The sequence below is a fragment of the Orycteropus afer genome, unplaced genomic scaffold (assembly GCF_000298275.1).
Source record: "Orycteropus afer afer isolate SDZICR_OR568_19922 unplaced genomic scaffold, OryAfe1.0 scaffold00152, whole genome shotgun sequence".
Classification (NCBI taxonomy): Eukaryota; Metazoa; Chordata; class Mammalia; order Tubulidentata; family Orycteropodidae; genus Orycteropus; species Orycteropus afer.
Genome location: NW_006921739.1, coordinates 4,552,394 through 4,575,863, shown reverse-complemented (window position 1 = coordinate 4,575,863; position 23,470 = coordinate 4,552,394). Strand labels below are relative to the sequence as shown.

Below are 23,470 nucleotides of genomic sequence, written 5' to 3'. Positions count from 1 at the left end.
AGTCGGGGCCGACTCGACGGCACATAACAACAACAACAACAAATATTCTAAGGGCTCTAATGGAAAAAGTAGACTAGTAATATAAGCATTGTTTTGATGTTTGGGGGATTATTAATTCATGTTAACATTACATAAATCTTTGTATACTTGGTCAGGCAGTTAAAATTTTCAAATAAAACTGACAACTTAGGAGAAGGGTGCCCTAAGACAAAACAGTCAACACCCCTAATGTGATTATAAATTTAGGATAAATTTTACTTAGAAAATAATAGGGTCCCTTGATAATTCTGTTCTAGAAGGTAATTCCCCAATGCCCAGACTAAAATATGAAAATTAAGATATAATTTCCATCTGTAGTACATCTTACATAGGGATGGAGGAAGGTTAGGTGAATTGTGTGTAAAGGTTCATGGAATTCTTCAATTCTGTCATTTTCAATTCTGGGGTGATAAACCCACCAAGTAATAAATTAAGAATAATCTTAAAGGGATAGCTAAACTGCAAGTAAATAAAACTCACAATGTTTCACTAGAAAAACAAATCCAGCATCTCTTTTAAGATTTTTTCCCTGCTAAATCAAAAAGGTACTACAAAACATGGACAGTTATCATAGTTTACAAATCAAATCACTGCCTGTTTTGGTTTTCCAGTGCCATTCTAACAGAAAATATCACAAATGGGTAGCTTTAGCAAACTGTGAAGAGATTTATTCTTTAAATCTTTCAAAAACAAACGCCCTGCCATCGAGTTGGATCCAACTCACACCAACCCCTCCTTGGGTTTCCAAAACGGTATCACTACGGAAGTAGATTGCCCAACTTTCCACCCGTGGAGTGGCTGGTGGGTTTGAACCACCAGCCTTCTGGTTAGCAGTCAAATGCCTTAGGCACTTCTCGTACAATTTAGTTTAGGAGGCTAAAAATCTGAGTTCAAAGTGCCAAACACTGGGGACTGGGTGAAAGCCCCTTGACCTTGGGATTCAGCTCTGCCTCTTGCTCCTGGTCCACTGAAGCTGGAGGCTTTCTTTACTCAGGCAGCTAGCTGCTGGCTGCTGAGGCTGGCAAACCCAAAGTCGACACATAAAATGGCACAGTCCCAAGATTATCAAACAACACAGCAGGCCACTAGTTTAAGTCCAGAGGCAGTCCCAAAATCAGCAGGAAACATGGCAGGCTGCTGAATGAAGACTTGGCTACATGAAGGGTCCAAGTGTGCCAATAAGCTGCAGAGACCTACCTCAAAACTACTCCTTATATACTGGGAACAGACCACATCCCAAAGGCAGCTACTCAGCCTCCAGTAGATTCCACCACGGAGTTGATTACCAATCTCATCATGGGGAATAACTACATCCAGCTGCCCAGCCACTCAAAACCAGGCCCAACCAAGTTGACATACAACTTAACTACCACGCTACCTTAATCATAAAATTGTGCATAGGAACTATATGTTCAACTTTCAGTAAGACTGACCTGTACTTAAGAATAACAGTATAATGTCTGAAAAAAGCAGCAGCAATGATACATGATGAAAGAGGTGATCAGTTTCTCGCTCACAGTCTCTATCTTTCTGGTCTACCAAAATTTCTTACTACAGAATGGCCAATGATTGTTCAACTGAGTTAATAACATTCAAAGCTGTGTATACATTAACAATTTTGCTTTTTCTGAAATTCGTCTTGTCATCCCAGAAATAAATATAAAAATACAACTTATTCTTTTCTATATTTGAGTGAAAAAACTAAGAAAACCTAAACTTCCTAAATTAAAATAATACAGAACACATTAGTGATATTTTCCCCTCTATTTGAGATTATTACAATGAATCACCATGGGAAAACTGACAATATGATAAAGGCTATCGCATAAATGTTTCCAAAGCGTAGAAGCAGGCTTGGGTTCCTTCTTACTTTACTGATTTGGCTCTCTCATCTATGCTTAAAAAAAAAAAAAAGTTCAGAATTCAAGTAGTATATTTGACACAAAGATAAACACACACAGAAATTTCCCTAACATAGTTCAAATTTTATTTGCATTTTATAAAAATCTATCCTTAAACTGCCCAATTAGCAAACACTTAGTAGGAAACAGTGAAGATACATTAAACAGCCAGGCCTTTTCCTTAATGTATACAAAAGCAAACTGATTTCTTTCTTTAAGGGCAAAACACACGAATTTCCAGTGACTTTTACACCTTCCTAAGTGAGGAAGGAAATAAAGCTGCTCTATATGTCAAATCTATAACTCACGTAGCATCATTTATCTGATCAGACAAGTGGTTAACGTGCTCAACTAGCAACTGAAGGTTGGCAGATTAAGTCCACCCAGAAGCACTTCAGAAGAAAGGCTTGGCAATCTGCTTCTGAAAAATCAGCCACTCAAAATCTGTGGAGCACGGTTCCTACCATGACGCATATCAGCTCACCATGAGTCAAAGTCAACTCTAAAGCATCCTGGACATCCTACATGGTGGGGTACTAGGAAGTCTACTCCAACAAGAAGTGTAGACTCTAGAGTACATTAAACCAGAATGACAACAATAGCATAAAGAAAGAAGTTATATATTATCATCACTATTAACGTTGTAGCTGTTACCTGCTGTCTAGTCAGCTCCAACACAGGGAGATCTTACATATAACAGAATGAAACAATGCCCAGTCCTGTGCCATCTTTGTGATTGTTGGTATGCTTCATTCCAACACTATTATTAACAACTTCTATACCTGTAGTATTTTTACCATTTATAAACATTTCCACACTCATTATACCATTTGTAGATTGCTTGATCTTCACAGCCATACTCTAAAGAAGGCAGAATAAGTATCCTTTATATTAAGTGAATACATGTTAAACCCTTAGAATATGCCTAGTACACAGTAAGCATTTGACATTTGTTAACAATCATTGTCTGTTATACTTGAAGGTTCAGAGGTCATGATGGTTTGCCATTAGTGGGAAAAGTAGAAAATCATTTGAGAGATTGGATCCAATGGTAAAGGAGAAAGAAATTCAAAACAAGTGAAGGGTGGGGAGAGACACCAAAGGAAAGCCACTGTGGTCATGAGGAATACTTGACTCTAGTCACAGGGTTAATTAGTCACAGAATCTTAACCTAGGACAAAAGTAAAGGGCAGTTAAAAGCAGTAAGAGCTCTTATGCTAAAATCACATATGAAGCAAAGAAGCTGAATGACAGGGCGCTCTTGCAAAGTCCTTTCTATAAGCACTCTGACAAAAGACAATTCTTATATAAACTGAATTCCCGGGGTCAAGTACAGAGGACGATACATAAGTATTCAGAAAATATATACTGAACAAATTTAAAAGTTTAGGAAAGGTGAAAAAGTATCATTTTAACGATGGTACATCTAATTGGAAAGATCCTGCAAATAAGAAAATAGAGGAACAAATGATCAATTTGGGAATTAGACTATCTCACAGAAATTTTGAGACTGGTAAGTATAAAAAGGTTTATAAGTTAAACAGAATTACTGTATTACCCAACAATTCCACTCCTAGGTATACACTCAAGAGATCTGAAAGCAGGAACTGAAACAAATACGTGCACACCAATGCTCACTGCAGCATTATTCAACCCAAATACTAAACCCAAGTTACTGAAGCCATAGACATAAACAGCCCAATTGTCCATTAACAGATGAACAAACAAAATGTGTTCTATACATACAATGGAATTTTATTCAATCATAAGGGAAATTAAATTCTGATACAGGATATGACATGGGTGAACCTTGAAAATATCATCCTGAGTGAAATAAGTCAGGCAAAAAAAGACAACTATATGACATCTATGTTGTTGTTGTTGTTGTGTGCCATCGAGTCGGCCCCGACTCATAGCGACCCCTCCTTGGGTTTCCGAGGCAGTATCACTACGGAAGTAGGATTGCCCAACCTTCCTTCCGAGGAGTGGCTGGTGGGTTTGAACCGCCAGCCGTCTGGATAAGTAAAAGCATGGAGATAAAGGTTATTAATGGATACTAGGAGCTGAATGGGGAATGGGAGTTATTGCTGAAAGGGTACTAAGTTTCTGTTTGTCTAAGGAAAAACTTGTGGAAATGGATAGTGGTGATAGTAGCAAAAAATAGTTAATGTAATCAATAGCTAAGAACTGTACACTAAAAATGATTAAGATGGTGGGCTTTTACTATATATATATATATATATATATATACTTATTTCATTGCAGTAAAATTTTGAAAATTCAAAGTAATTACATATACAGTATGCAAATGTATATGGGGAATATACATTTTCCTAATATACTCTATAAAAATACTGGGAAAATAAGAGGTCTAGAATTAGCTCAGGAGCTCTGGTAGAGCAGTGCCTAAGGCATTTCATTGCTAACCAGAAAGCTGTTGGTTCAAACCCATCAGCCACTCCTTGGAAGGAAGATTAGGCAATCTAATTCTGTAGAGATACCGCCTCCGAAACCCAAAGAGGGGTCGCTATGAGTCAAATTGACTTGACAGCAGTGAGTTTGGTTTTTGTTTTTCTTTGTGGTAGAATTAGCTTATCTCTGGGTGGTACCTCCTGACAGTACAGTGGTTAGGCACTCAGCTGCTAACAGAAAGGTAAACAGTTCAAACCCATCAGCTGCTTTGAGGAAGAAAGTTATGGCATTCTGCTTCCATAAAAATTTACAGCCTTGGAAGCCCTACAGGGCAGTTCTACTCTAGTCCTATAGGGTGCTACAGTTGGAACTGACTCAACAGCAGTGTGTTTTGATTTTATGGGTGGTACAGCAGTTAATGTACTTAGCTGCTAATCAAAAGGTTAGTAGTACAAATCTAAGCACAGGTATCCTAGAAGAAAGAAAGGCCTGGCAACCTACTTCCGAAAAAAATCAGCCCACACAAACTGTACAGAGCACAGTTCTACTGACACACAGGTTGACTGTCATGATTTAGAACTGACTTGACGGTAACCAACAAAAATATAAGAGTAAAATTACCAAATGAGACAGAGAAAGAACAGCTTAAAAACTGAACAAACATAGTGAAGGCAAACATGTTTATGCGGGTGGATAGATGGGTGGACAGGCTGAACTATTTGGTATGTCTGTGCAGGAAGGAGTGTGCCCAAAACCATGTATAGGTTGGCAGACAATGTTTCTACAAGTGTGCTGCCATGACCTGTAAGAATTCCCAAGTACATAGTAAAACTGACAAGGGACAAGGTTGGAGTCACTTCTTGGCCACAGCCAGTTACCCAGAGGGAGTACGTAGTTGGACCTGTGTGCTCGGGACCATAGTTGCAGGGGACATCAAGCTCAACTGACATAACATACTACACAAAACATTGTTCCACATCCTATTTTGGCAAAGGAGCTCTGGTAGTGTAGTGCCTAAGGCACCTGACTGCTAACCAGAAGGCTAGTGGTTCAAACCCACCAGTCACTCCTCAGGAGAAAGGTTGGTAATCTACTTACATAGTGATACCACCTCGGAAACCCAAGGGGGGTCGCTATGAGTTGGGTCTGACTCGATAGCACATAACACCACCACCAACTTTGGCGAGTAGTGACTAGGATCTTAAAAGCTTGCAAGTGGCCATCTAGATGCAACAATGGATCTCTCTTTGTCCAGAGCAAAGAAGAATGACGAAAACCAAAGACTCATGGAAACAATTAGTCCAAGAGACTGGTACACCATGCGATCTTCAGCTTATCGACTATGAGACCAAAAGAACTAGATGATGCCCAGCTACCACTATCAACCACTCAAAAGGGGATCTATGCAGGATCCTGGATAGAGTGGGAAAATAATGTGCAACAAATCTCAAAATCATTTAAAAAAAAACAAAAAAAAGGACCAGGTTTGCTGGTCTGATAAAGCCTGATGGAACCACTGAGACTATGGCCTCTGGCTGCACTTCAGGTCTGGAATTGAACCCACTCCTGTGGCTTCCAGCCAAACAAAAGACAGACATTTGAGCTGAATATTTACATTAGGTAGATACACTCCTTGGAGAGAACAATCATGGGAGAATAGAAGGGCTGTGTATGCCCAGAGAGATAGCTCAGGGGGTGGGAGTGCATGGAGGGAAGGGCACAGGGAAGAGATAACCATGGGGAGGAAGTGGGAGGGGAGTTGTTGCATTACAGTAAACTGTAATCGATGTCAAGAGACTAAGTGTATGTGAGCTGCTGTGTGGAAAGTGAATTTGCTCTGTAAACTTTCACCCAAATACAATTTAAAAATAAAAAACTAAACAAACAGATTCCTCTATTTTAACATCAAAAATGGTTTTACCTTCCTATATCCAAACTACCACATAGTACTATAATGCAAAATATTGGCAAAGAGGTTTATGATGATTAATGTTATGTGTCAACTTGGCTAGGCCATGATTCTCAGTGGTCTGGCAGACACTATGTAATCATCTTCCACTTTGTGATCTGATGTAAACAGGCAATCAGTTGAAGGTGCTTCCTTGGGCATGTGGCCTGCACCCAGTATATAAAACAGGTATCACAGCAAAGCTCACCCTCTCTCTTGACCCAGCAATCTTCTTGGTGTCTAACTTCTGGTTTGGGGGACCTAAGCCAGCAGGAGCCTCCAATCTATTGGCTGACCTGCAGGTTTTAGGTTCATCAGCCCCTGGGGCCACTTTACTCAGTAGATTTGAGACTTGCCAGCCTCCACAATTGTGTGAGACATTTCCTTGAAGTAAACTGTTTTCTGTGTGTGTGTGTCGGGGGGTGCATATATAATCTATATATGCTTCACTGGTTTTGCTCCTCTAGACAACTCAGACTAAGGCAAGGTTCATTCCCTTTACCAGGGATTTCTATGAACACATATCTTTTAGAGCTACAGATTAAAATAGCAGTAATAAACTCTGCAAAAATCTGTGATGAACAAAATGCCTCTTACAAATCCCCAACAGCCCTCCATGAAATCTAACTATAGAAATTGCCTTCTAGGATGAATGGTAAATAGTCTTGGATTACTAAAACAATCCAAATACTGGAAGACTTCCATTAAGATGGCAGAATAGGCAGACAAGCTACAAAGACCCTCTTCAAAAAAGAAAAGAGAAACAAATCAAAACAGATAAAGAAGATAATCCTGTAGCCCTGAGCTTTGAAACGAAGGAATACCGAAGTGAATTAAACACCAACTAGTAGAAGAATCTGAATGAGAACAATGAGTATGGAGATAAGTGGAGCTGTGGATTGTCAGTTGTTTTGATGGCATGGACAGCCTAAATTCCAAGTGGTTAGGATCTGTGAATTAATCTAAAAATCGGCCCTGCTCACCAAGAGTTGCATGGATTACTGCACAAGTAGCTGACAACTAAAAAGGGAAACAGCAAAGGAGGAGACAAACTGAGTTAAGGACTTCTGGCTGTCCAGGGGGTGCAGCCATTTTCAATGTTGACAAGCAGCAGTATTTTAGATATTTAAAGTGCCAGAATTCTTGTTCAGATTCCAGGGACCTGGGAATATGCTCTGTTGGCCAAGGACAACATGGATATACAGGAGGCTGACGAATGGAAAGGAGACAGGTAGTGACTACGTAAGTGCTGCCAACTAGCAAAAAGAAGAGCATAGTACCCTGCTTACCCAGATAACATCCAAAGAAAACAAAAATCTTAGGTCAATCACTCCAACATACAATCAGGGATTAAATATAAACATAAAAGCATTATACTGTCTCGGAGAATACAGACCATCAAAGTGAACACAAAGAAGCAAGATGAAGCAGTAGAAACAAGGGACTAGGATACAGACCCAGAACATATCCCTGAGGAAGAAGCAGCATTGCAACTCCCTGATAAGGAATTCAAAAGAATTGTATTTAGGGACCTTCAAGGGATTGAGGGTAGAGCTCTGGTAGCATAGTGCCTAAGGCACTTGACTGCTAACCAGAAAGCTGGCGGTTCAAACCCACCAGCCACTCCTTGGAAGGAAGATGGGGCAATCTATTTCCATAGTGATACTGCCTTGGAAACCCAAGGAAGGATCACTATGAGTTGGGTCCTACTCAACAGCATATAACAACAACAGCAAGGGATTGAGAGACACAGATTAAGGAAAACACTGACAAAATTCAGGAAAACATACAAAACCACAGAGCAATTTTGGAAGACAATACAAGAATGAAATGATATAAAATCTACATATAGAAATCCAGAAGATTGATACTAAATTATAAGAAATAGATAACACATTGAATGAGGAAAGGAGTAGAACTGAATCAATGGAAGACAGAATTAGTGAGACTGAAAACAAATACCTCAATATTTCTTTGGAAAGGGATCAATCAGAAGCAAGATCAAAACAAAATGAAGAAAGCCTAAGGTTCACGTGGGATACCATCAAAAGAAATAATCTACGTGTAATCAGAATTCCAGAACAGGAAGAGACAAACAAAACCACAGAGAAAACTGTCGAAGATTTGTTGGAGGAGAACTTCCCTGATCCGATGAAAGACAAGAATATATCCATTCAAGAAGTACAATGAACCCCATACAGGATAGACCCAAAAGGAAAATCACCAAGATATATCATTAACTCACCAAAACCAAAGACAAAGAAAGAATTCTGAAAGCAGCATGGAAAAAACAAAAAGTTATCTACAAAGGGCAACCAATAAGACTAAGTTCTGATTTCTTGGCATAAACCATGCAGGCGAGAAGGCAACGAGATGCCATATATAAAGCCCCAAAAGAAAAAGTTTTCCGACCAAGAATTATATACCCAGCAAAACTGACCCTCAAATATGTTGGTGAAATTAGGATATTTCCAGATAAGCAAAAATTAACGGAATTTGTTAAAGCCAGACCAACCATACAACAGGGCCCTTTGGACAAAAAAACAATAACAGCAAACAACAACCTACCATTAACACACATTACGATATAACCCAGAAACCTACCCAATTATGGAAGGGTGCGAAGTAAGCAAGCTTGTAAGATTGTAAACAAGGAACCAGAGACATCAATTGGCAAAGAGGACAATTACAAATCAAAAAGAGGGAAAAAGTTGTGTAGTTACAGAACTTCCAAATAGTGATGAAGTGAAGATAGAACAGACCGTTCTAACTTTAGGAAAAAAAAGTATAAATCACAGGATAACCTCAAAGAAAAATAATAAACATTCACATAAGAAAAAAAGAGGACAAGCACAAATGTTTAGCAAATACTAAAACAATACCAACAAAGGGAGTGATAACACGATTCATAAACCAAACAAGCTCAGCATAGAAAATTACATGGAACAAAGAAATCAGCAACACACAAAAAAGCACACAACAAATGACAGCAACAAATTCATCCTTGCTGATAATTACACTGAATGTCAATGAATTAAATGTACCATTCAAGAGAAAGACAGCTGCAGACTGGATAAGAAAACACAACCCATCAATATGCTGTCTACAGATATATATATATATATATATATAAACCTTAGAGACAAACACAAAAATAGACTAAAAATCAAAGGTTGGGAAAAGATATAGCAAGCAAATAGCAACCATAGAAGAGCAGGAGTGGCAATATTGATTTCTGATAAAATTGACTTTAAGACAAAAACCCCGTAAGAGACAAAGAAAGACATTATATAATGATTAAAGGATCGACTGAACAGTAGGACATAACAATAATATCTATGCACCCAATGAAAGAGCCCCAAAATACATAAATTAGACTTTAATAGAATTCAAAAAAACAAATAGATGACTCCACAGTCATAATAGGAGACTTTAATACACCACTTCTGATCACAGATAGAACCAGAAAGAAACTCAACAAAGATGCAGAAGAACTGAACAATACAATCCACCAACTTGACCTTATAGACATCTACAGGGCACTTCACCCAACAACAGTACAGTATACATTCTTTTCCAGCACACAAGGAACATGCTCCAGGATGCACCATATGTTAGACTACAAAGCCAGCCTTAATAAATTTAAAAACACTGAAATACTGCAATTCTCAGATCACAATGTGCTGTAAAATTAGAAATCAACTATAGGAAGATCAAAGGAAAGAAAGTAAACACATGGAAACTGAATAACACTCTTCTTGAAAATGATTAGGTAAACAAGAAAGAAAAAATAAAATTTAAAAATTCCTTGAATCAAATGACAATGAAAACACAACATACCAAAATCTTTGGGACACAGCAAAAGCAGTGATCAGAGGTCAGTTTATAGCAATAAATGCACACATCAAAAGAGAAGAGTCAAAATCAACACCTTTAACTAACATCTCCAACAATTAAAAAAACAGCAGCAAAAAAAGCCTATAGTCAGCAGAAGAAAAGAATAAAGGTGCAAGCAGAAATCAATGAAACAGAAAAGAGAAAGACAACTTAAAAAATAAAAAAAAAAGACTAGAAGTTGGTTTTTTGAAAAAATGAATAAACCTGACAAACCATTGGCAAATTTAACAAAGAAAAGAGACAGAGAATACAAATAATACAAATAAGAAACAAATTGGACAATGTCACAACAGAACCAACAGAAATTAAAAGGATAACATCAGGATACTAAAATCTAGAAGAAACGGATAGATTTCTAGACACACACTACTTACCTAAACTAACACAGAGGTGGAAAAGTCAACAGACTCGTAAGAGAAGAAGAAATAGAAGAAGTCACAAAAAAAAAATTACCAACAAAAAAAAAAAAGCCCTGGCCCAGATGATCTCACTGGAGAATTCTACTCAGAGAGGAACTGACACCAATCCTACTCAAAGTATTGCAGACCATAGAAAGGGTGGAATCCTCCAAATTCATTTTATGAAGCAAGCATAACCTTGATACCAAAACCAGGTAGAATCATTAGAAAGGAAAACTACAGACCAATATCCCTCATGAATATAGATACAAAAAAACTTGAACAAAATACTAGCCAATAGACTCCAACAACATATCAAAAATATAATACATTATGACCAAGTGGGGTTCACACCAGGTATACAAGTATGGTTCAACATTAGAAAGACAATCAACAGCATCCATCACATAAATAAAACAAAGGGAAAAAATCACATGGTCATATCAATCGATGCAGAAAAGGCATTTGATAAAATCCAACACCCATTCTGGATAAAAACTCTTAGTAAAATAGGAAGAGAAGAGAAAATCCTCAACATAATAAATGGCATATATGGAAAATCAACAGCCAACATTATTCTTAATGGAGAGAGACTGAAAGCATTTCTCTTGTGAACAGGAACCAGACAAGAATACCCTCTATCACCATTTCTATTCAACACTGTATTGTCCCATCCAGGGCAATAAGGCAAGAAAGGGAAATCAAACACATCCAAATTGGTAAGGAAGAAGTAAAATAATCCCTATTTGCTGATGACATGATCCTATACATAGAGAACCCAAGCGACTCTGCAAGAAAACTACTGGGACTAATTGAGAGATTTAGCATAGGGGCACAATACAAGATCAATATATGAAAATCAGCTGGAATCCTCTACACCAGCAAGAGACTGCTGAAAAGGAAATCAATACCACTTAAAATAGCTAAAATACTTGTTAAGAAATCTCACTAGAGACACAAAAGACCTGTACAAAGAAAACTACCAATCACTACTTGAAGAGACCGTAAGAGATCTACATAAATGGAAGAATATACCATGCTCGTGAAAAGGAAGATTGAACATTCTGAAAATGTCAATACTACCCAAAGCACTCTATACATTCAAGCAATCCCAATCCAGATCCCATCAACATTTTTTAAGGATATGGAGAAACAATCACTAATTTTATATGGAAAGAAAAGAGACCTGGAAAAAACAATCACTAATTTTATATGGAAAGAAAAGAGACCTCGGATAAGCAAAGCACTATTGAAGAACAATAAAGAAGGAGGTCTCACATTTCTGGATCTCAAAACGTACTATACAGCCACAGTAGTCAAAACAGGCTGGTACTGGTACAATGACAGACACATAGACCAGTGGAACGGAAATGAGAACCCAGAAAAAATCCATCGACCTATGGTCAGCTGATTTTTGACCAGGGGCTAAAATCCATTAAATGGGGAAGAGATGGCCTCTTTAACAAATGGTGCTGGCAAAACTGGATATTCATTTGCAGAAAAATGAAACAAAATCTGTACCTCACACCATACACAAAAACTAACTCCAGATGGATCAAAGACTTAAATGTGAAACCTAAAACTATAAAGTTTCTCAAGGAAAAATTAGGGGCAAATTTGAGGGCCCTAATTTATGGCATAAATAGACTGTCAAGCATAACCCAAAAGTAAAGACAGCAGAAGATAAACTAGATGAATGGGACCTTCTAAAAATTAAATTTTTATGCGCTTCCAAAGACTTCTCAAAAAGAGTCCAAAGAGAACCTACCGACTGAGAAAAAATATTCAGCAATGACATATCTGACAAAGGACTTATCTCTAAAATTTATAGAAAACTCCAACACCTCAACAACAAAAAGACAATCCAATTAAAAATGAGCAGAAGACATGAATAAACACTTCACCAAAGAGGATATTCAGGATATTAAGATTTCTTAACGTGTATTCACAAAACACATTAAGAAATGTTCACGATCATTAGCCATTGGAGAGATGCAAATCAAAATGAGATACCATCTGGCCCCAGCACTAACAGCAAAGTTGACCAAGGCAGAAAATAACAAATACTAGTGAGGCTGTAGAGAGATTGGACTTTCATACACTGCTTGTTGTTGTTTTGTTGGCCGTCTGCTAGTGAGACTTTAAAATGATACGACCACTGTGGAAACCAGTATGGCGACTCCCTAAAAAGTTGGAATTAGAAGTACCATTGGATCAAGCAATCCCATTACTAGGTATATATCCTAAAGAAGTGAGAGCCAGAACAAGAGCAGATATATGCACACCCATGTTAATCACAGGACTACTTACAATAGATTTAATTATATGTAAACAACCTAGGAGCCCATCAACAGAATAATGGATAGTCAAACAAAGGGTACACAATGGAATACTATGCAACACTAAAGAATAATGTAAAATCTGCAAAACACCTCATAACATGGATGAACTTGGAGGACATTATGCTGAGTGAAGTCGATCACAGAATGGCAAATATTAGTTCATTATTGTAAAAAGTCAAGGAAAGCTTTATAGATGGAAGGAAACCTTCTTTGTTGGTTACTAGGGGTGAAACGGGAGGGGAGGGAACATTGCAAAAATAATAAAATAAAATAAAAATTAAGTGTGTGGGGGGAAATCCAGGAAATAATTACATGAATAATCCAAATTATAATTTTTCTCAAATGAGTTCAGTTGCTAAATGTGCCTAATTTCATTTTGCATGAATTATTTAAGATGAAGAAGAAATTATTTAAAAACCTTTATCAAAAAATTTGTATACTTACATGTTTACAAATAATCTGAAACCAATTTTTAAAACGTCAAAGACAACAAGAATGTCAACACACCCTCTAATAGTACATACAAAAACCACCTTCCAAAATTTGTACTTTTGAAGAAGTGATTTAATTTCTACATATTAAAACCAAATATTAAAGACCAAAAAAAAGAACTGAAAAGATTTCCTTCAAAAATCTGTATTGTATGCCTTTAATATTCCCATTAAATTTTATAATTATTCAGTAACAATAAATGAAAGAAGAATAAAATATACATATATATAAAGATAGAAACATAAAATCATCTAGGGAAATTATGGAAGGACTATTCCAAAGGAAGGAGTCCCTGGGTGCCATAGTTAAGTGTCAGGCTACTAACTAAAAGATTGGTGGTTCAAATCCACAGAAAGGTACCTTGGAAAAGAAGTCCTGGCAATTTACTTCTTAAAGGTCATAGCCACAGGAAGCCCTATGGAACATAATTCTACTCTAAAATACACAGGGTCAAAATAATGCATACAAACAATCCATCAAAACACAAACTCTGTCATTGTTCTTTGAACATAAGAATGCCCTTACTAGGAAGACAGCATTAACAGTAACAACAACTAGGAAGAAAAAAATCACGAAGTTACTCACATACAACAGAGATACTTTAGGTAACCTTAGTTACTCCAGTCACACATACCCTTAATTTTCCATACTGAGAAACCTATTTCAAGGCATAACACAAGTTTCTGCCTTTTTTAACCTTCAAAACATGAAAGAAAGAAAAAAAACTGTATGTTCCAGAAGACAATGGTGAATGGTTTTGATTCTATTTTATTTAACAAAATGAAAAAGTTGTCTATTAAAAACATATCTTAGGATCATGTCAAGACAGTCTTTCTAACAAGGTCTTCTATGGAAGAAACAACTAAGCTAAGCTGGTTTTCTGCCAAAGGTGTATGAACACCAGAAACCAAGCAAAACTTTATAAAAGAGGTGTCTGTGTTTTTCTTAAAATCTAATAAGACTGTGGTGGAATAAAAAAAATGCTGGCAATTGCACCCAAATGCAAAATAATCATGAATTTCTGAGTTGTATTTAATCAAGAATAACAGTACCAACTGATTGCTGAACTATTTTCAGTTAGGCATGGACAAAGATTGAACAACTAAGTCAAATGAAAAGGTGAAGGAGAATTGTATTGGCTTTATTTTAAACAATAATTCAAGTCAAAGCTTTAACATACATGCTTGTTCTCAAAATATATTTATCATTGAAAATATGTAAGATATTTTCCTTTTGTATCACACATAGCAAATGAAAGGATTGTAAATGCTCTAATTAATCACCAAGTTCTTAGAAAGAATCGAAGTTGAATACAATTTATAACCCCCTTTATTAAATATCAAATGAAAATTTATTTTTGCAATGAGATTTTAGTAATGATACAGTTATAAAGTACAGCTAGATTTTTTAAAGACTTCATATTTCTCAAAAAGTTACTATTAACTAAAACAATAGGTGTATTTGTAACAAGGTATTATTTTCAAGCGTAATACTTAACACAGCACTTAATACAGAATTCATTTCCTAAGACAAACTATGGAGACCCAGATACCAAAACCTATTGAAATACTCAGCAGAAATAAATTAGATTGATCCAGCTATTTCCTATATTGTTGTTTCAAAGCACACAGGGAATACATCAGTCATGTTTTATCAATGAGCCAATAACATTTCTAAACCACATTCATTAATATCAACCTCAACATAATTTATCATTAGAAATAAATATTCTGAGAGCTATATTTGTACCTACAATAGTCACTTAACCTCAAATCCATAACTATATTGAGTACAATTTTAAGGTATTTTCCAGAAGAGTTCCACTTTCCCAACTCTCATAGGATAAGTATCTAAGCACATTTCTGTATCCTTAACCATACAAATCATTTATTTCTAGCTATGCCACAAACCTAGGAAAAAATATCAGTAGAACTTAAGGTGGTACTAACGGAAGATTCTGAATTTCTACTAGAATTTAGGAAAGTAGGCATTATTTTCCCTCTAATTGCATTTTTTAAGCCAAAATATAAGTGATTTGTGGTTCTTCAAATGACCATCTTCCAACAGGAGAATCCAACGATTCCAATTAATGAGTAGTACACTTTATAGTATCTGGAAGTTCAGAGGCTTCTGCTTGTATTCTTTCTGTAATAAGCCTATTCCAAGCTAAGTGATATGGAAAGGAACCATAAGAGATGGAGGTAGCTGCAGTGGTTGTAATCACTATGTTGCATGCACAGAGAAGTCACTTAGTTTCCCTTAAAGGTGAATAATTATCATAGTAACTAGATCTTCAACTTTGCATAATTTAATTTTAACTAAGTGTAGTAAGTTGTACTCAACCTGTTGTATGCCACTCAAACTCAGGAAGAATGTGACCAATTAGCTCAAGAATCAATTGTTTTGCACCGAGTTAATTTTCAACTCCTAGCAATCCACAGAAAATTCAGTTTCCATACAGTTCTTCATACACATTTTATTTTACGACATGACTGCAATCCCCAGAATTTAACAGCTCTCTTCCCACTTCCTCTATGTAGTTACCTCTTCCCTGTGTCCTTCTTCACTATGCATTCCTGCTGCCTGAGCTATCTCCCTGTGCAAGTACTGCCCTTCTGTTCTCCTACGATTGATGGTTCTAAGGAATATATCTACCTGGTATGAATGTCCACAAGAATAGACAATTTTTAAAGTATTCTGCAAAGGGGAGCAGAGATGTAGGAGATGTTGGCTCAGGAAGAAAGTCAAGAGAAAGTATTATTTTGGCTTTAGGTTGGTAGAGACATCAGCATCTTCATTATGCTCCAGTAGAAGAGGAAAATGATGGTTGTAGAAAAGGAGAAATAAAGTCCTTAAGTAGGTAAAGGGATAGGATTAGATGTACAAGTGGCCCGAAAACAATTAATCTATAGTTAACAAAGTTTCAATTACTGGTAGATGAGTAGATAACTTAAGTAATTAGACTGTAGTGAGCCATGATTATGAAGCCCATCTATAAGCACATACCTCAAAAGTGGTCTTTCTGAAGCATTATGTGAACATTCATTACATTCACTAAGGGAAAGCTATTAGTCTACAGACCCTAAAAGCATGTTAAGACCAAAGCAATGAATATGAAAACAGCTAATTTATCAATAGTCTGCAGAAAAAATTCTTACCAGTCAATTAATTCAAGTTGTCAACACAAAGCAACCTCAAAACCAATAAAATTTAAACAAAGTCTAACAACCTCAGAAGCTTGCATTCAACAGAATGGGTGAGGTCTTGTTTCACACAACCTTCAGAAAACTGTCTACTGCTTCTAAGCACAGGGCATTTCACCTTCGAGTTTAAGTTTCCAGACAACCAGCAAGTCCAAATGAGTGCTTTAGTTCCTTTAAGTTGTGACAAAGGTACCCAAGGTTTAACATCTTCCAGAAAGAACTACATTTTAAGACCAATAAATTCTGATTTACGTATAGTTCTAAGCCACAGCTAGTTATCATTTTGACTTGTCATTTTCTACTCTTCCCACAGAATTTTTTTAACTAGTGTGCTTTTCTCCAAAATCTCACTCACAAGCTACATGTTGTAATATGTTAACATTAAAAACAAAAAACATACTTAGTTCATTAAATATTAAACATTTACTATAAGAATCAGTCATTCTTACTATTAACGGGATCGCATACTACTTTCCAAATTTAATGAAAGCTATGCATATATTTCAGTAAACTTATGGATGCCTTGAAGCCTATGAGACCCTCAAGTTTCTAAGAAACTCTGATTGGTGGAAAAGGAGAGTCCAAAAATGATCCAAAAACATTTAAAACTTAATATATGATTAAAAAGGAAAAAACAAAGGTCTACTAATACAATATTTGGCATAAGTAGCTATTCACTGAGAGAAATGGCAACAATCTCTATAAACACATGAATGGTTTAAAGGGGTAAATTTCAAAAGGTAAACTATAAAATATTGTAATAAATATAGAGAATGTACCTAATCTTGGTTAGGTAGTGGGTAGAGTCTTCTTAAAAAACATAGAAAAGCTACTCGTCTAAATTGATATATTGACTATGCAAATTTTTAAACTTCTCTATAAGTAAAACACATCATAAACAAAGTCAAGAAACAAATGACTTTGGAGAAAAACAGATGCAAGACGTATGACAGATAAAGAATTACTAATTCTAATATATATATTTAAAAAAAACCTAAAAATTAGCAAGATAAACTAGTTAACAGAAAAATATAGACAAATTAACTAGCAAGTTAAAAGGGAAATAAGCATACATAAAGATGTTCAACCTAACTAGAAGTTGGAGAAATGTAAATTAATGCAAAAACATATCATTTCACAGGCTCAAACTAGCAAAAATTAGAAACTGATAGCATCCAGTACTTGTGAGCATGTGAGGACAGTGTAAATTACCGTAAACTTTCAGGAAATATTTTTTTTTGGGAAACTAACGTATTTTAGGGAGCTCTGGTAGCATAGTGCCTAAGGTACTTGACTACTAACCAGAAGGCTGGCGGTTCAAATTCACCAGCCACTCCTTGGAAGAAAGGTTGGGCAATCTACTTCTGTAGTGATACTGCCTTGGCAACGCAAGGAGGGGTCGTTATGAAGCGGGTCCGACTCAACAGCACATCACAACAATAACAACAACAAACGTATTTTAAAATCTGTTAAAATTACAAAACATATAACCTTTGTCAGAGCAATCCTACATATAAGAGCTACTGGTATCAACACATAAGGAAATAACTGGACATAAAAGGATGTTTCTCGTACCACTGTTTGTAATAACCAGAGAAAAGAACAGTAAAAAAAAGAAAATAAGAAAGAAAGAAGAGGGGCAGCCTGAATGTTCATTACTGGCATAATGGCTTCATAATTTACAACACACGCATACTATGGAGTATTATACAACCGTGGAAATGAGAGGAGCTCTGGTGGCACAGTGGTTAAAGCATTCAGCTGTTAACCAAAAGGGTGGCAGTTGCAACCCCCTTTGGGTTTCCAAGGCAGTAAATCTTTAGGGAAGTAGATTACCGAGTCTTCCTTCCGTGGAGTGGCTGGTGGGTTTGAACCACTGGCTAACCTTCTGGTTAGCAGTCAAATGCTTTAGGTACTGTTGTTGTTGTTGTTGTTGTTGTTGTGTGCCGTCGAGTCGGCCCCGACTCATAGCGACCCCTCCTTGGGTTTCCGAGGCAGTATCACTACGGAAGTAGGATTGCCCAACCTTCCTTCCGAGGAGTGGCTGGTGGGTTTGAACCGCCAGCCTTCTGCTTAGCAGTCAAGTGCTTTAGCCACTATGCTACCAGAGTTCTATCCTATTAGAGTCAATATGAGTCTGAATCGATTCAGTAGCAATGGGTTGGGTTGGGTTTTATTAGAGTAAGAATATACACATTAATCTAGAAAGATCTCTATGCTTCTACATTTAAAAAAAAAAAAAAAACAGACTGCAGAGTAGTACGTATACCATGATCCCATACTTGTTTTCATTGGGTAATACAATTACGTTCATTACAGACATACAAACAAGGGGCAGACATTATACTAAACCAATTCCTTTGTGTGAGAAATTAGGTTTTCTCAAAATGATATTCATTCCTAGCAATAAACGCAATTAAGCACTGGTATTATAGTTTAAAAATTATATTAAAACAGCTAAATCTAAGGGTAACACCAATATAAAGCCTCAAGTAGCACAGCACAACTAAAAGAGCACTGGGTTTAGAATCAAACTCATCTGGGTTCCAAACCTAGCTTTACCACTTACTGCCTATGAGATCCTGGGCAAGTAATATAACCTCTGAGCCTTTCCAACACCTGCAGAAATGGTTTTCTATGGCATTCTTGGAAGATTAAATAAGAGTATCACAGACAAAAGGTCCTAATACAGAGGCTGGCAGTCAATACGCCTTCTTTCTCCTTCCTTTCCCAACGGTCAAATTACTAAATGGCAACATTAAAAATACTAACTTTTACAAGACTTTAAAAAAAGCAAGACTGCTTATATAAATAGTTATACTTTTTTTTTGCCATGTTTTTGCATCTCCAGAGAATTATTACATCCTTCAACTGTTTTGTTTTAGAAGCTTCTTTTCTTTAATCATTTTTGAGAATTACTTCTTTTGATCCACATTTACTATTTCCAATAAAATGTAAAGGTTTTTCTTCTCTTTTTTTTTAAAAAGAATATTTGAAAACATGTTACTTCCTACCTGTGGCTTTCTACAACTTTAGATAACTTTTTAAAATCATTCATGTTGTCTCTATGGAAACCACCTTCAAGTATTGTGAAAAAAAGTGTTAAGAAAGGAAAGAAGATCAAAAGTTAAAGTATGCATTCTATTCCACTGTCATGTCTAAGAAATCAATTCCAAAGAACTCCAAATAGCAATACAACAAAGAATAAACATAAATTTTAATCATTTTTGTCTATAGTTGTATTATTAACAACTTCAGAATATGATCCTGAATACTGCTAAAAGTACCTAAACAAAAAGAAAAAGCATACTGGTCAACCTGTATGAACACTTTATCTACTCATACAAGACAATATTAATAAAATCACAGTAAATAAATGTGGCACTGGTTCAGAATTGTACGATATGGTTTTTACTCTAGTGTTGGGGACTGGAATCATTTTCATGTCTTCAACTTTAGCTGCACTTCAATCAGACTTACTAAATGTTCTTTGATAATCTTTGCTACAGTGCTCTTAAAAATGTCTCCAGGGCTTTTGCAAAGTCTACCAAAACTGGAAAAAGCTACTATATGTAATACTACAATTAGTTCTTGACACACTTTTTCTAAAAATTAACCATCATCTACAGCAGCCTCTAGCTGTTTTTCATAGTTACTCCTTCGTCTAAATTAAATTGCTGAAGGTATTTCATTGCTTGCTTTTCAAAAGTACTTCCTTTAAATGATGCTGAGATGAAAGTGCATTCATATAAACACTTCACCTTACTTTTCCACGATCAAATACAGTCTCTTCATTTGATTTTTTAAGTGTCATGTACATTTTCAAATCAAAATGTATCACTGACATTCTTTTAACTCGTTTCCCACCTGAGCTCTTCCAAATGCCCAAGTTCCCCGCTAAATTTAAAGTACTCAATATCTGTGCATTTTTCTGGTTTACCTTTCACCACTCTACATTCGAAGTTTTTGTACTTCAGAGCATGTCACCTATTAAAGTAAGCAATGTTAACTTCTTACAGTTCTTAACCATACAGTTAACTTTCTGCGTAATCTTACTTTTCCCTTCATAAATGTAAACCTCACCATAAATCCTCTTCCGCGTTCCCTCCTCTCCTAAACTCACTCCATCACCATTGCCGCGAAACAACGCATTTATACTCCCTATTCTTAAATCCAAAACTTTCATCGGTTTATAGCGCCACTAAAAAATAATTTAAAGCCCCGGATGCCTCGTATCCGTACTCTGTGGAAGCTTTTTATTTGCTCTGCTGTCCTACCTGAGCAGCCTACCTCTCCCTTCAGTTGTGTGGTCCCTTGCTGCCCCCAGCACTAGAGTGCAACTCACTACAGTGTATTTTTTTCACTCACCATCACACCCGGCATCTCCTTCGTTTCTGCGCATCTATCTATCCCTTCGTAAACCCCCATCCCAAAAGATCCGTGTGCAAGTGCCCACATCTCAAATTAGAATTAGCCTTTCTCTGACATTGCCGAGGCTATCTGTGCGACTTTAAGAGTATAAGCAAGGCTGAAGGTTTTCATCTCCTTCAACAGCACCCACTCCCCACCGAGTTCAGTCCTGTCTGGCGCGCTCTCCGTGGAATGCTTGCCTACCTACTTCGGGGCAACCTTCTGGCTAAGGAAAATCCAACATTGCAGCCTCTGTCCGTGACCTCGCGAGCCCAGCACGCCACTCAAGCTTAATTCACCCCATTCTTGGAGATTGTGCTCTCTCTGTCCCCAGTCCCAGCTTCCCCAGCCAGACCCAGGGAAGACAAACGCCCATTTGCTCTGGTTGCAATACCTGCCCGGCCCGGCCCCTTTCACAACACAGTCCAGAGTGGCTCGGCTCCTCACCTAGCTTCGACTGGGACTCCTCCAGTTTCTGGATCTGGTTCTCCAAGAAGAGCATCGCCACCGCGAAGGCCACCACCGCCAGCAGCTGCAACTTGGGCGGCATCATAATCCTGAGGAGCCCCATGTAACCCGCAGCTCGGGATCAAGACATACCGCGGGGGGCGGGGAGCGGGACCCCGGAGACAAGAGAGACGCCGGGAGAAACCCACCAAGCCCGGAAAGAGGCTAGGAGTGCGCGACAGCGAGAGAACCACCGCAGCGACCCCCCTTCTCGCCTCCCCAGTCCCCCGCCCCCAGGCGCCAGTACAAACGCCGCCGGTGCTTGCTCTTCCTCGGCAGACTCAAGGGGCACCCCCTCCAAAAGCCCGCGCAGCAAACAGCGCGAAGCGGCTGCCCGGCTCTCGCCTCCCTCTATGCCTTAGTCCCGACCCCGCACCCGCCTGCCTGCCCGCCTCCTTCTCTTGCTTCCTTCCCTCCCTCCTTAGCTCACGGCCGCGCGCTCCTCCACCAGCGATGCGGCTGCGGCTGCGCTGCCCTCGGCCCCGCCCCCGCCCATCCCCCTCCGCCACCACGCGCACGCATCCACGTACGCTGCTCGGCAACCAGAAGCTCCACCTCTCATCCCACTCCGTTGTGCTTATTGGTCCGAAGAACCGCGTCTCAACGCTCCAGGTTCGCGTTACGGTTGGTTTTCTCTGCCACAGGTCTCAACTAAAGCAGCATGTGGTTGGATAAACTTGGAGAAAGAGGCAGGCCGAAACTGACGAAGGCGGGGCTTCTTGGCCGCTTGACGAACTGTCGTGAATGAAAGAAACAAACCGGAGATGCATGGATTTGGGGAGTTTAGGAAAATGCCCGATTTGGGTTATCGGAAGGATCCGGCGATTTTCTTTATATTTTATCATATTTAAGGTTTTATATGTCATTAGGTAATATCTGTCTCTGCAGAATGAGATAGTTGATGGCATCAGTTCTTAGGAGTTTTTTTTGGATCAGGCTCTGAAGTGGACTGCCCTAGCTAAGGGGTCCTTTGTCTAGCTGGAGACCTACAGAACAAGCTGGCGATGGCGTCTGGGACTGGAGGATGGTTGGGGCCGACGTTTGGGATGCGGTGGTTGTTGATGACTGTGCTTCAGGCGGTGAGTTGAGATCACCTCTGCGGCTTTCTCAGGGTGAATAGGGGGGATTGCACTTAGGAGGACGGGCGATTCGGCGCCGTTTAGGAGCCTCACTTGAAGAGGGCGGTAAGACTAAGCTTCCTTAGGGATTACTGTGTTCGGAATGCGACGTGGCTTAATCATCCTTGGTTGATGCTTCCTGGCCCCAGGTTTCTAACAGCGCTCGTCTGACTTCAGACTTTTTCTTGGGTACTCAGCTTCCCTTACAGAGCTCCAATCAAAAACAATTTGTAAATCACATGACAAAAAATAATAATGACAAGTAATAAAGCGTGTAAAGAAGTGAAAGTTGTTTCTATCTGTACAGAAATGCAAGGGATTACCGTTAATGACCAGGCTCCCAAACCTTAGAGGGAAGCTCTCTAAGGGTCGTCCAGGCATACAATCCCAATTTATTTCTCTCTCTTAATTGTTAGTGTTCTCTCTTTAAGTATTACACAGCCTTTTACTTTGGTTCTCTTCTGGCATTCACGTACGCTTATGCGCATTTCATGCGGTTTATGGTTTTAAACGTTATTGCACTCAAAGAAGCTACTCTAACAGAAGTATAGTTTTTAAAGTTGATGTTTTAAAACAATGGCCTTAATCTCCCAAATTTGTGCGGTATTATCTAAGGTGGGTTTTTTTTTTTTTTTCCGTTTTTATTTTTCTTAGATGTATTCTTAATCATTGAATCTTTTGACTTACTTTTCTATTCATTCACAAAACAACCAGATATTGGTTAACTCCTTCCATGAGATTTGCAATCCATACTTTGCTTTGTGAGTGTTGGAACTTTTTCTATAGCCACTGTTAGCTTTTAT

The 23,470-nt window shown here is 38.0% G+C and overlaps 2 protein-coding genes across 2 annotated transcripts in view; one reads left to right on the top strand and one right to left on the bottom strand.

Moving 5' to 3' along the window:
- HS2ST1 (heparan sulfate 2-O-sulfotransferase 1) overlaps window positions 1-21,613 on the bottom strand; it is a 241,505-nt gene extending 219,892 nt beyond the window's left edge. Inside the window, exon 1 of the mRNA XM_007946180.2 lies at window positions 21,490-21,613. Within this exon, the coding sequence (XP_007944371.1) occupies window positions 21,490-21,613 (124 nt within the window). The remainder of the gene's footprint in view (window positions 1-21,489) is intronic.
- Window positions 21,614-22,553: 940 nt separating this feature from the next.
- Window positions 22,554-23,470, top strand: part of SELENOF (selenoprotein F) — a 49,346-nt gene continuing 48,429 nt past the window's right edge. Inside the window, exon 1 of the mRNA XM_042781693.1 lies at window positions 22,554-22,628. Within this exon, the coding sequence (XP_042637627.1) occupies window positions 22,554-22,628 (75 nt within the window). The remainder of the gene's footprint in view (window positions 22,629-23,470) is intronic.